General features: G+C 42.7%; 2 protein-coding genes across 4 annotated transcripts in view; one reads left to right on the forward strand and one right to left on the reverse strand.

Moving 5' to 3' along the window:
* GANC (glucosidase alpha, neutral C) overlaps positions 1-11449 on the reverse strand; it is a 73718-nt gene extending 62269 nt beyond the window's left edge. The window contains exons 1-3 of the mRNA XM_007460139.1: positions 11412-11449; positions 6215-6277; positions 4582-4690 (exon numbers count right to left, since the gene is read on the reverse strand). Coding sequence (XP_007460201.1) covers positions 4582-4690; positions 6215-6277; positions 11412-11440 — 201 coding nt within the window. The 5' untranslated portion in view covers positions 11441-11449. The remainder of the gene's footprint in view (positions 1-4581; positions 4691-6214; positions 6278-11411) is intronic.
* A 1031-nt stretch (positions 11450-12480) lies between these two features.
* The window catches only part of TMEM87A (transmembrane protein 87A), a 43862-nt gene continuing 43490 nt past the window's right edge, over positions 12481-12852 (forward strand). For 2 of the 3 annotated variants that reach the window (XM_007460142.1, XM_007460141.1), the window contains exon 1: positions 12507-12653. In XM_007460142.1, coding sequence (XP_007460204.1) covers positions 12510-12653 — 144 coding nt within the window. In that variant the 5' untranslated portion in view covers positions 12507-12509. Of the gene's footprint in view, positions 12654-12852 lie in introns of all 3 variants that reach the window. The other variant, XM_007460140.1, reaches the window with a different exon arrangement.

Genomic DNA, 12852 nt, shown 5'->3' on the forward strand with positions numbered 1-12852 from the left:
ACTGAGTTAACAGAACAGCCCTCTAACATATATTTAAATGGTGGTGGGTATTAATAAGGGAAATTATGACCCCATCAACTTCTCCGTGATGGGTAGATCTTGCTTGTCTTCTGGAACCAGGTCTCTCTACTATATTATAAGGAATAGTTAACCTAAAAGGCCTAGAGAAGTGAGCAAGGACCTCTCTCAGCTATTGGTCAAGACCTTCCAGGATTCAGAGAATGGTCTAAGATTCATTAAATTGCTGTAGGGCACTTATTGCCCCTTCCATAGTTGTAGCCAGTTGGTTTATTGCAAGCACTGATTCTCTATGGAGAACGCTGGCAAGTTCACGCCAGGCATTAGCATGTTCCCCAAGGACAATTAGCCTGTCCAGGTATGCTTCTGATTGCTTGGCCGGTTCCCCAATAAGCTGCCTGTTCCTGGCTATTTCTGCAGAAACAGTCCTGGTTAACAAGTAGTAGTTGTTCCTCATCTGTTGAGGAGGTGGCTGGTTGGGCAAAGTCCCATTGCTTAGATGAAGATGCAAGGGATAACTTCATGGACGTGCTCAGAGATATCCCTGCATCCTTGGAGAAGCTGCCAGAAGTGTTGTCACCAGTGAAAACTTGCAAACAGGCTGAAAAATAAACATTTTGCCAAATAGTCCATACATGTCATGAAAAAGCATAAAAATTAGCAATATAAAGTAGGTCAAAGACATAGGTCTGTTCCAAATAGCCTTGCTAGCAGTGCTTTTTAGGTACACTCAGAAGATAGCATAAATTTCCCTGCTCTAGTGTCACAAGCCTAGATCTTCTCTTTTTCTCAATCCAGGTCGAATTTTGACTGAAGTTAAAAAAATGATAATAGTAGGAAAAAAAGAGGTCTAAAAAAGCAGTCAACACTTTACTGATAACTCCTTTAAGATTTTTTTCTGGAAGCTTCTTTATCAAATATCTGATTATTTTGTCATAAGAAATAGGACCCTATGTGAGAAAATTTAGGGATTTGAACCTGCAACCAGCTTTTCTTCAAAGCCTAGATGTCCTGACCTAGAGGCAACACACAGGGCAACACTTCAGTTTGTTTTGTAACATTACTGTGTCCCAGAAACATCATGTTTGCTATGGACTGAATTGTGTCATTTTCCCCCCTCTCCAAACCTTCCCCATTCTCCAACCCTTCAATTCATATGTTGAAGCCCTAACCCTCAATGTGCTGGCACCTGGAGATGGGGCCTTGGGAGGTGTTTAGTTTTTGATGAGGTCATGAAGGTGGAGTCATGATGGGATTACTGCCTTTACAGGAAGAAACCAGAGAGTTAGCTGTCTCTCCATCATGTGAATCTACAGTTGATCCTTGAACAGAGATTTGAACAGCATGGGTCCACTTATACATGGATTTTTTTTTCGATAAATACTTACTTAAGTACCATACAATCCTTGGTTGGTTGAATCTGTGGATGTGGAACCATGTATACCGAGGGCCGACTGTGAAGTCATACTTGGATTTTCCACTGCTAACCTCTGCGTTGTTCAAGGGTCAACTGTACACTAAGGAGGAGGCAGTCTACAGGGCAGGAAGTGGGACCTTGATCTAGGACTTCCCAGACTCCAGAACTGTGAGAAATAAAGGTTTGTTAAGACACCCAGTTTATGTTATAGCAGTGTGAGCTCACTAAGACAATGGTGAATGAAACTTGGTTCTGTTTCCTGGTTGCTTATTAAGTGGCAGGTTGGGAGAAGGGAATTGGGAAGAAGGATTTCAAAAATTAACAACAAAGCCTGACAACAAAATTATTGCTTTAAGAGTTTTAATGGTGTGAGGGCAGGTAGGCACTAAGAGTGCTGGGTTTGTCAGAATCTGCCTCATCAGTGAAATCTGAGAACTGCAGCTGTGAGCTGAATATGATCCTCTTAGACTTTGGGCTCTGTCTCTCTGAACCTGAAATAAAAAGCTATCATTCTGAATAAGTGGATGTACGTGGCTTTTTAAAAATCTCCAGACCATATCCATACCATATCCTACTGTGAAATCTCCCATGAAACACCCATCTCATCCCAGAAATAACCTCTAATGGAGGCTCCTTGACTATGCAGTGAGCAGGATACAAGGTTCAGACAACTTTGGAAATTACTGTTTGGATCTTTGTTGTCCCTATCAAACTGATAGAGGGCACGAAGCCTTAAGTCCCTATTAGTCATCTCAACTCCAAGTGACAAGGAGGACATTAAAATGACATTCAGTTCAGAATTTTAGGGTGACCTCCCAAAACATACATTGCATGCATTTGCCTGACATCAGAGCACGCAGATTCCCTGTGCAGCACTGTTATTTCCAACACCTGAACATTGTGTATGTTCCAAGGGGTCCTCAAAGTTCTCAGTCTTGGGAGCCACGTTGCTGACATCCTGGATCACTTGCCCTTGCTTGTCCGGCTCCTCAGCTCTCTTCTGAGCCATGTGCTGTCTTGCGCTGAGCTCCCGTGGGTCCTCCTGGTCTGTGGCTTCTTTTCCTTTGAAGGCGTCCATAGCTGGTGGGCTCTGGTTCTGGCACCTGACCCGAACAGCATTGTCCCTCATATTTTCAGGATCCAAAGAGAGGTGTGTACAGAGAAACTGACCTATAGTCTTGTAAAAGGCAGTGTGAGAGGATCTACCACTAACTTCACTGGTATGGAGCTGCATCGAGAAGTTGCATTTTGGTCCACACTGGTATTCCGAGTGCCTCATTTACTCTGCCTTGGCATGTGTCATCACGACAGTGGATTGTTCAGGTGCTCAACAGACTGAGCCTCCCCAAGGACAGAAAGGGACTATCCCTGACCATGAGACAGCTACAACTCTCTGGGGCTAGACATATCAGAGGCAAGAAGGAAAAAGAGCAAATGACAGGAAAAATGAGAAAGGAAGGGAACTGACTGCTGGTATTAAAGGCCTACCGACTCCTGGAAGGTCTCTGGTGGACTCCTTGCATTTCCTGGAGCCAGCTGCTTCTGGTGACCCTGAATACAGGGGTTTGGTGGGGTATTGGGCTATTAGACCACGTGCAAATGGCGGGTGGCTCTCTAGGAAAGAAATTAATGCTGCCCCATGTTTTCCCATGAACAGCTTTCAAACTTGGCTACAAAAGGATGTAAAGCTTGGGAGACCTGGATCAGTACTCTACCATGAGCTGTGAACTCAAAGGTTGCAGATGCCAAGCAAGGAGGGAAATTCCTCCAGAAAAAAATGAGTGGTATTAAGAAGTAGCACTAGGTTTTGAAGAAAGGCTAACCATCCCTTCAGTGTACTTAAGAGAAAAGAACTAAGTGTGCTGCTACCACAACTACATCCTTAAGTAACCATAAGTTGGGAAAGAGGGACGGGGATAGAGAACACAAACTGTTGATATGATTCTAGCCCCTATTTTGAATTCAGGCAAGAAAGCTATGTTAGAGAATTCTACATCTTTGAAGTGACTAAAATCTCTAAAACTTCATATGGAAGGTAGCCTTCCTCACTGTGCCATTGCTCCTCCTGCCTGGGAATAAAGTTGAGCCTCCCGACAAAGTTAAAGGCCTTACAAATGTTACAGAGAACGCCCTGATGTTGTGGGGCAGTGTTTGCTCTGTCTTCCCCGAGAAGATTCCTCAGTGTAATTTTATACGGCAAGCGCTACAGTAGTTACAAGATCTCTCACAATGCTGCAGTGAAAGTGGGGATGTCTTCTCAGTCTGCTTCCCAGAACTGGGATTTGTTAGTGAGCTGATGGAATTACTATCTAAGCTGTTATGGGACTAGACTGCACGTCTTTACCTATGTCCTTCAGCGAATTACCAATTAAACCAGATTGGTCTGGGAAGCCTTAGAAGCTTAGGACAACTTTCGAAGACAGGGGAGGATGTGAAGTGAGGGTCAGGTTGGAAGCATCAACTACTTGTGCATAACCACACTTCCTACCCCGGCCCACAGCACTTCCTCTGTGACTGGCCCATCTGAAGTAGTGTGAAAACTTGACAGATGAGAAAAAGCACTTAGGATACTGCTCTAATCCTTTCAGCATGTAATAACTGTGGTGGTCTGTTAGTGAAGCAGCTTAGGGGTGGGAACATCTGTGACTTATTCAACTGCATAGACCATTGTTCCTCTTGCCCACTCACATTTTGAGGTTTGGACATTCACTGAATCTGTACCTTGCTTGAGGGTATGTTGTGTAATAGTGATAAAAAGCGTGGGTGCGTGACAGAGTCTACAGTCACAGGTGAAAATTCTGGTTACTAGCTATGACTTTGAGCAAGTGGCTTTTTAGACTTCAATTTCCTTATCTGAAAATTAGGGACAATGCAATGTACCTCTTAGATGATTCTGAAGATTAATTAAAAGGAAATAACATTCATAAAACATCTAAGAAAGCATCTGATACAAGGCAATCTATATGTTGATAGTCATATTACTTTTAAAGTAGCATTGTGTAGATATTAAAAAGATGGCATTATTTCTCTCACAAAGTTTGTTTTTGAAGCATACATATTTTAATTAGCCTTTGTGGAAATTTATTTCATTCAACCCAAATAAATATAGAAACAAATAATTCTCTGTCGAAAATACTTTTTCTCACCTTAGCTGCTTCGTTGATGATTTGGAACCTGGTGCTCTCTTTGCCTTCTGTGACTGAGTCTAGTAATGCCCGATAGGTAGACTTCTTGGAGAGCTGCTGTTTCTGACGCCTACAGATTTGGAGTATACAGACGTCTGAGAATGATTTGTGACTCTCAGCCTCCAAAAGACTATATTACCATGTGGAAGTCATTAAAATTCACTTCGATAGTAGGTGAACTGGGCACAAGCAGTATATTAGTACTCCAATAAAGCACTAAGAGGAGTATCAATAATTTAGAGATCTAACAAAATTAATAAGCAGAGTGCTAATGCAATTAATAAAATAATAAGAAGAGTACTAATAAAATTGTTCACCATAACACTACTCAAGGATGGTATTTTGTCCCCTTTATTGAGAAGGTGGGGCAGTTTTCGTAGATGACACGTATTAGCTTGTTGATGTCCCTCTCTCTTTCCATGAAATGTATACTTTAATTGAAACTTAATAAATTTTAGTGGAAATCCAATATAATCCAGTGGTTTGTCAAGGTGACCAGGAGTTCACTATAGAATTCCCTCTAAGGTACCTGTTCAGAATTAAAATGATATGATTTTCTTTCTCTAGAGTTGTGTGTATAAATTAGAAAGTTGTATGATGTAATTTTTGGTGATTTCAGTTTCAGGACCACATAAAGGTAGACACTCAAAAAAGTTTTAAAGAAATATTTTTTGAGGCTCTGGGGAAATAGGCAATCATATAGTGGTGATGGGAGTGCAAAATGACACAATCTCTATGGAGGGATATCTGGTAATAGTTAAAATTTCAAATACATTTACTCTTTGACATAGCAATCCCACTCCTGGAAATTCATCCTACAAATATACCTGCATGTGTAGGAAATGACACATGTATAGCTTTTCACTGTGGCAGTGACGTTACAGCAAGACTAAAAACAACCCAAGGGTCTAGCAATAGGAGAGAGACTGAATACATTATAATTTACCCAATGGAATACCATACAGCTATGAAAAGAGGACAATTTCCATATACTCATACAGAGCTCTTCAGAATAAATTAGGAAGCAGAAAAAAAGACGTATACAACAGTGTATATAGAAAGCTACTTGGCCTAAGAATGGTGGTGATATAAGCATATGTGCATTCACAAAAAGAAATACTGGAAAGATAAATAAGAAATTAATAAATCTGGTTATTTACAGGGAAAGATGTGGAATGGGGTGGAAGGGGACAAGAAAGAGAGTAACATTTTTCAATGTGTATCTTTTTATATTATTTGATTTTTGAACCATGTAAAAGTATTATTTCTTCAAAGATTCAAAATTTTAACATTAGTTAGTTGAAAAACACTTTGACTTTTAAAATACCTGTTTATTAACACAGTAATGTTAATTATAATGTATAAGTATACAATATAATTAATTATAATTAATAACATATTAATAATAAAATAATACAGGAGTTAAGCTAGAGTAGTAAAGGTGAATTTCTCCTGTCAATAAATTCTTTAATCACTGAATTTCCTAATTGACTCTTTCCTCAGAAAGTCTATCAGTTCTCAAAAATTTAATAAACATCAATTTTGAAATATTTTCAGAACTATTCTATCTAGGTCATATACTTCCTCTTCTTACCTGTAGAAAGCAATCTTGCTGCAGTCTTTGAAAATGTTTTTATCCACAGCTTCATCTTCAACACTAATAAAAAGACATTTTAAGAAACTTATTTTACATAGGGTTTGTGAATCCAAATTTTGTACCTTCTCTAACTATAATTTAAATCATGGGACATAAATCATTGTGATGCAAAATTGTGTCATGGCCATAACACAATAATGTGTTTGCTGCAGAACAACATCCTTTTGTAAACCGCCCATGGTAAACAACAAAACATGAAGTTCTGGGATTGCTCAGAAAGTAACAGAAAAAGAGCACTGTCACTTATGAGAAAGGGTTCTTTAAAACTAATGACTGAAGGCTATGGCTACAACAATAAAATCTGAAGGAGTAAAAACAAAAAGCCCCAAACCGAACCAACAAAAACAACCCACCCACCTATTTATTCAACAAAATATTTTCAGAACATTCTTGCTGAGTGGTGGGCTCTGAGGAAGATAAGAAGTACTGTGTTCGAGTTTTCTTTGAGAGCCTAACCAACATCACAAATCAACCTGACAAATGATATAACAGAGGTATGTACGACGTGCTAGAAGGAGGATAGAAACAGACAGAGAAGGAAAATCCTTTGCTTTTTAAGATGATGCTGATAATCTAGGGGCCAATGTTTTTTATTTCTTATTTATTTTTAACATCTTTATTCGAGTATAATTGCTTTACAATAGTGTGCTAGTTTCTGCTTTATAACAAAGTGAATCAGTTATACATATACATATGTCCCCATATCTCTTCCCTCTTGCACCACCCTTCCTCCCACCCTCCCTATCCCACCCCTCTAGGTGGTCACAAAGCACAGAGCTGATCTCCCTCTGCTATGCGGCTGCTTCCCACTAGCTATTTTATGTTTGGTAGTGTATATATGTCCATGCCACTCTCTCACTTTGTCCCAGCTTACCCTTCCCCCTCCCCGTATCCTCAAGTCCATTCTCTACTAGGTCTGCATCTTTATTCCCATCTTGCCCCTAGGTTCTTCTGAACATTTTCTTTTCTTTTCTTTTTCTTTAAATTCCATATATATGTGTTAGCATACAGTATTTGTTTTTCTCTTTCTGACTTACTTCACTCTGTATGGCAGACTCTAGGTCCATCCACCTCACTACAAATAACTGTTTCATTCCTTTTTATGGCTGAGTAATATTCCACTGCATATATGTGTCACATCTTCTTTATCCATTCATCTGTCTATGGACACTTAGGTTGCTTCCATGTCCTGGCTATTGTAAATAGAGCTGCAATGAACATTTTGGTACATGAATCTTTTTGAATTATGGTTTTCTCAGGGTATATGCCCAGTAGTGGGATTGCTGGGTCATATGGTAGTCCTATTTTTAGTTTTTTAATGAACTTCCATACTGTTTTCCATAGTGGCTGTATCAATTTACATTCCCACCAACAGCGCAAGAGGGTTCCCTTTTCTCCCCCCCCACTCCAGCATTTATTGTTTGTAGATTTTTTGATGATGGCCATTCTGACTGGTGTGAGATGATATCTCATTGTAGTTTTTTTTTTTTTTTTTTTTTGTGGTACGCGGGCCTCTCACTGCTGTGGCCTCTCCCGTTGCGGAGCACAGGCTCCGGACACGCAGGCTCAGAGGCAATGGCTCACGGGCCTAGCCGCTCCGTGGCATGTGGGATCCTCCCAGACCGGGGGCACGAACCCGTGTCCCCTGCATCGGCAGGCAGACTCTCAACCACTGCGCCACCAGGGAAGCCCTCATTGTACTTTTGATTTGCATTTCTCTAATGATTAATGATGTTGAGCATTCTTTCATGTGTTTGTTGGCAATCTGTACATCTTCTTTGGAGAAATGTCTATTTAGGTCTTCTGTAGGGGCCAATGTTTTTTTTTTTTTTGTGGTACGCGGGCCTCTCACTGCTGTGGCCTCTCCCGTTGCGGAGCACAGGCTCCGGACACGCAGGCTCAGAGGCAATGGCTCACGGGCCTAGCCGCTCCGTGGCATGTGGGATCCTCCCAGACCGGGGGCACGAACCCGTGTCCCCTGCATTGGCAGGTGGACTCTCAACGAATGCGCCACCAGGGAAGCCCAGGGCCAATGTTTTTTAAAACCAAGTTTCCAAAAAAAGCTGTTTCTGGAAGAGAACATGATCAAGATGTATGTATATTGCTACTTCAGTATATGTATTTAACACATACTGATTAAAACATCTATAGGCTATAAGGAAGAAAAAACCACACTGACTTTCATGTAGAGACATGATGAATATATCTGTAGTCAGCATATCCATGATTATGTAGGAAGCTATGACTGAACACCAATTGCAAAATATTCTGCAAACAAGCCCAAATACACTGGGCCATGGTTTATCATGGAAGTAATCAAATCCTTCATTGACTCAGTCTTTGTTGCCGTTTCTTTTAATTAAGTGTGCAAAGATTATGGACTTCCCTGGTGGCACAGTGGTTAAGAATCCACCTGCCAATGCAGGGGACATGGGTTCGAGCCCTGGTCCAGGAAGATCCCACATGCCACAGAATAACAAAGCCTGTGCGCTACAACTACTGAGCCTGCACTCTAGAGCCCGCACGCCGCAACTACTGAAGCTTGCGCACTCTAGGGCCAGCATGCCGTAACTACTGAGCCCTATTGCTGCAACTACTGAAGCCTGCACGCCTAGAGCCCATGCTCCACAACAAGAGAAGCCACCACAATGAGAAGCCCGCGCACCGCCAACGAAAAGTAGCCCCCATTCACCACAACTAGAGAAAGCCTATGTGCAGCAATGAAGACCCCAACACAGCCCAAAATTTTGAATATTTTTTTAAAAAGAGCACAAAAATTAGAGAAATTTGCAGTCTCTTTCCAGTTTTTTAAAATAGATCTTTATTGGAGTATAATTGCTTCACAATACTGTGTTAAAATAGATCTTTATTGGAGTGTAATTGCTTCACAATACTGTGTTAGTTTCTGTTGCACAACAAAGCTAATCAGCCATATGCATATACATGTCCCCATATCCCCTCCCTCTTGAGCCTCCCTCCCCTCCTCCCTATCCCACCCCTCTAGGACATCACAAAGCACTGAGCTGATCTCCCTGTGCTATGCTGCTGCTTCCCACCAGCCAACTATTTTACATTCGGTAGTGTATATATGTTGATGCTACTCTCACTTTGCCCCAGCTTCGCCCTCCCACCCCATGTCCTCAAGTCCATGTTCTATGTCTACCTCTTTATTCCTGCCCTGCAACTGGGTTCATCAGTACCATATTTTTTTTTTTTAGATTCCATATATACGTGTTAGCATACGGTATTTGTTTTTCCTCTTTCTGACTTACTTCACTCTGTATGGCAGACTCTAGGTCCACCTACCTCACTACAAATAACTCAATTTCGTTTCTTTTCTGGCTGAGTAATATTCCACTGTACATATGTGCCACATCTTCTTTATCCATTCATCTGTCAATGGACATTTAGGTTGGTTCCATGTCCTGGCTATTGTAAATAGTGCTGCAATGAACATTGTGGTACATGTATCTTTTTGAATTATGGTTTTCTCATGGTATATGCCCAGTAGTGGGATTGCTGGGTCATATGGTAGTTCTATTTTCAGTTTTTTAAGGAACCTCCATACTGTTCTCCATAGTGGTTGTATCAATTTACATTCCCACCAACAGTGCAAGAGGGTTCCCTTTTATCCACACCCTCTCCAGCACGTATTGTTTCTAGATTTTATGATAATGGCCATTCTGACCAGCATGAGGTGATATCTCATCGTAGTTTTGATTTGCATTTCTCTAATAATTAGTGATGTTGAGCATCTTTTCATGTGTCTCTTGGCCATCTGTATGTCTTCCTTGGTGAAATGTCTATTTAGGTCTTCTGCCCATTTTTTAACTGGATTGTTTTTTTGATATTGAGCTCCATGAGCTGTTTGTACATTTTGGAGATTAATCCTTTGTCTGTTGTTTCATTTGCAAATATTTTCTCCCATTCTGAGGGTTGTCTTTTTGTCTTGTTCATAGTTTCCCTTGCTGTGCAAAAGCTTTTAATTAAGTCCCATTTGTTTATTTTTGTTTTTATTTCTGTTACTCTAGGAGGTAGGTCAAAAAAGATCTTGCTGCGGTTTATGTCAAAGATCTTTCCAGTTTTGAAGAATAAACTCTGGAATGATATAGGAAGAGATGTACTTAGCTGAACCTGGAAAGCAACATGTTTGAAATTCATGTGTTAAAAGTTCTCATCACAGGGCTTTCCTGGTGGTGTAGTGGTTAAGAATCCATCTGCCAATGCTGGGGACACGGGTTTGAGCCCTGGTCTGGGAAGATCCCACATGCCGTGGAGCAACTAAGCTTGTGCACCACAACTATTGAGCCTGTGCTCTAGAGCCCACGAGCCACAACTACTGAGCCTGCGTGCCACAACTACTGAAGCCCACACAGCTAGGGCCATGCTCCACAACAAGAGAAACTACTGCAATAAGAAGCCCGTGCACCGCAACAAGTAGCCCCCGCTCGCCACAACTAGAGAAAGCCCGTGCGCAGCAACGAAGACCCAACGCAGCCAAAAATAAATAAATTTATAAGATAAATAAATAAAATACCACCATGCTAACGTTAAAAAAGAGTTCTGATAAGAATTCTTCCGGTTTTGTTAACCATCCTTCAAGTATTTCATGAGGGGCTATTAATATCAATTAATTCCATGGGGAATTGAGAAGGCTAGAGATTGAGTCCACAAATATAAAATATGCAAATAAGACATGCAATCAAACAATCAATAAAGTCTTCAGGGGCTTCCCTGGTGGCGCAGTGGTTAGGAATCTGCCTGCTAACGCAGGGTACACAGGTTTCAGCCTGTGTGCCGCGGAGCAACTAAGCCCATGCGCCACAATTACTGAGCCTGCACTCTAGAGCCCGCGAGCCACAACTACTGAAGCCCGCGCGCCTAGAGCCTGTGCTCTACAACAAAGGAAGCCATCTCGACGAGAAGTCCGCGCACAGCAACAGAGTAGCCCCGGCTCCACGCAACTAGAGAAAAGCCGCACACAGCAATGAAGACCCAACGCAGCCAAAAATAAATAAATAAAATTTATAAAAAAATAAAAATCTTCAAAGCCAAAATGTTGTTTTCAGGTACTATCTATCCCCTGCTTCCGTGGGCCCTGCGGTCAGTCCCTGCTGGACCACTGGGGCTTTACCTGATTTCCTCTTTCTCAGCTGCGTCCATGGCTTCCCAGTCACTTCACAGGCTCCCAGATCTCAGGCCAAGGCCCCAGGCGATCTTTTAGATTGTCAGTCTTTCTAAATAACCGCCAGCACTTCACCACCATCAAGTTTCTGGGACTTTCATGTCCTTAAGGAGTGACAAATTGACACTTGCTCCCGGGATTTCCAGGCCCAAATTAGCGTTTCTACAGATTTATCTGGCAAATTTTTCTTGGCTCTGAGTAGCTGATGAGGAACTGCCTTCATTAGAAACTGAAAAGGTTTTTGCATCCGAGGAGGCGTGTACTCAAAGAGCCCTAGAGGATGCAGACCAAGGGCGTGAGAACCATAAAGTACTGACACGGCCTGCGTGATTAGGGCGAAGCTTCTGCAGATCTACTTCAGTGACTGTGCCGCCACAGATACTGAAAACTGACCCACTCTCTCCTGTATTTTAGTTTTGAGTAGCAAGTGCCGACGGGGTTGTTGCTGGAGGTATATGTTCTCCGATCAAACTCTACATCATACTCTTCACGGTGAGAAGGGTCTTTTAAAAGGGGTTGTCTACTACATTATTTCGTTTAGGAAGGCTTATACTCCACCACCGCCAAACTCCAGTCTTTGCTTAACTACCTCCGGAAACCGAGTACTCACTACTACACGCTAAACAGTCAGCCAGACTTACGGCTTTCCCAGACTTTTGGCCCCAGCGTCTGACTCAGAAACGATGAGGGACTGGGGCGAACGGGAGAAGGAGAGAGCCAAAGGCCACATGGGTTTCTTCCCTGGTCCCCAAACTCTTTAAGGGCTGGGAGAGAGAAGAGCCAACAGACCCGGCTGGTAACTTTTGCGGATCATCCTAACACTCCAAGGTGACCAGGTTACGGCAGGAAGACGCCTGCGCAGTAGGTCCAAAGCCTCACACCAAGCCTGACGACGGCCTGAGGGCGGGGCCGCTGAGTCGCTAAACAAACAAGCCACCAGAGGTTTTGAGGACCCGGATTATCCCGCCCCCAGAGCGGAGCCGGAAGAGGGCGGGACGAACCGGAAGAAGGTGAAATGCTTTCGGTAGGCACTTCACGGCTGTGAAGATGGCGGCGGCTGCGTGGCTTCAGGTGCTGCCTGTCATTCTTCTTCTCCTGGGGGCTCAGACGTCTCCATTGTCGCTTTTCAGTGTAGGACCGGCACCCGTCGCTGCTGCCGACCGATCCAAGTGGCACATTCCGATACCGTCGGTGAGTGGTCACTTCAGGAGCAACTGAGCCCGGAGGAGCAAGGGGTGGGGCTACGGCAGCCCAAGGGGTCCATGAAGGTTCCACTAAAGTCCGCTTCCAAAGGGGTGGGATTGCCGGGAGTGTCTGTGTAGCTGCTTAACCGGGACTCACCTCCCTGGAGCGGGAAGCCGTACACTTCTTTGGGTGGGTTAGCAGGAAT

The sequence above is a fragment of the Lipotes vexillifer genome, unplaced genomic scaffold (assembly GCF_000442215.2).
Source record: "Lipotes vexillifer unplaced genomic scaffold, Lipotes_vexillifer_v1.1 scaffold408, whole genome shotgun sequence".
Taxonomy (NCBI): Eukaryota; Metazoa; Chordata; class Mammalia; order Artiodactyla; family Lipotidae; genus Lipotes; species Lipotes vexillifer.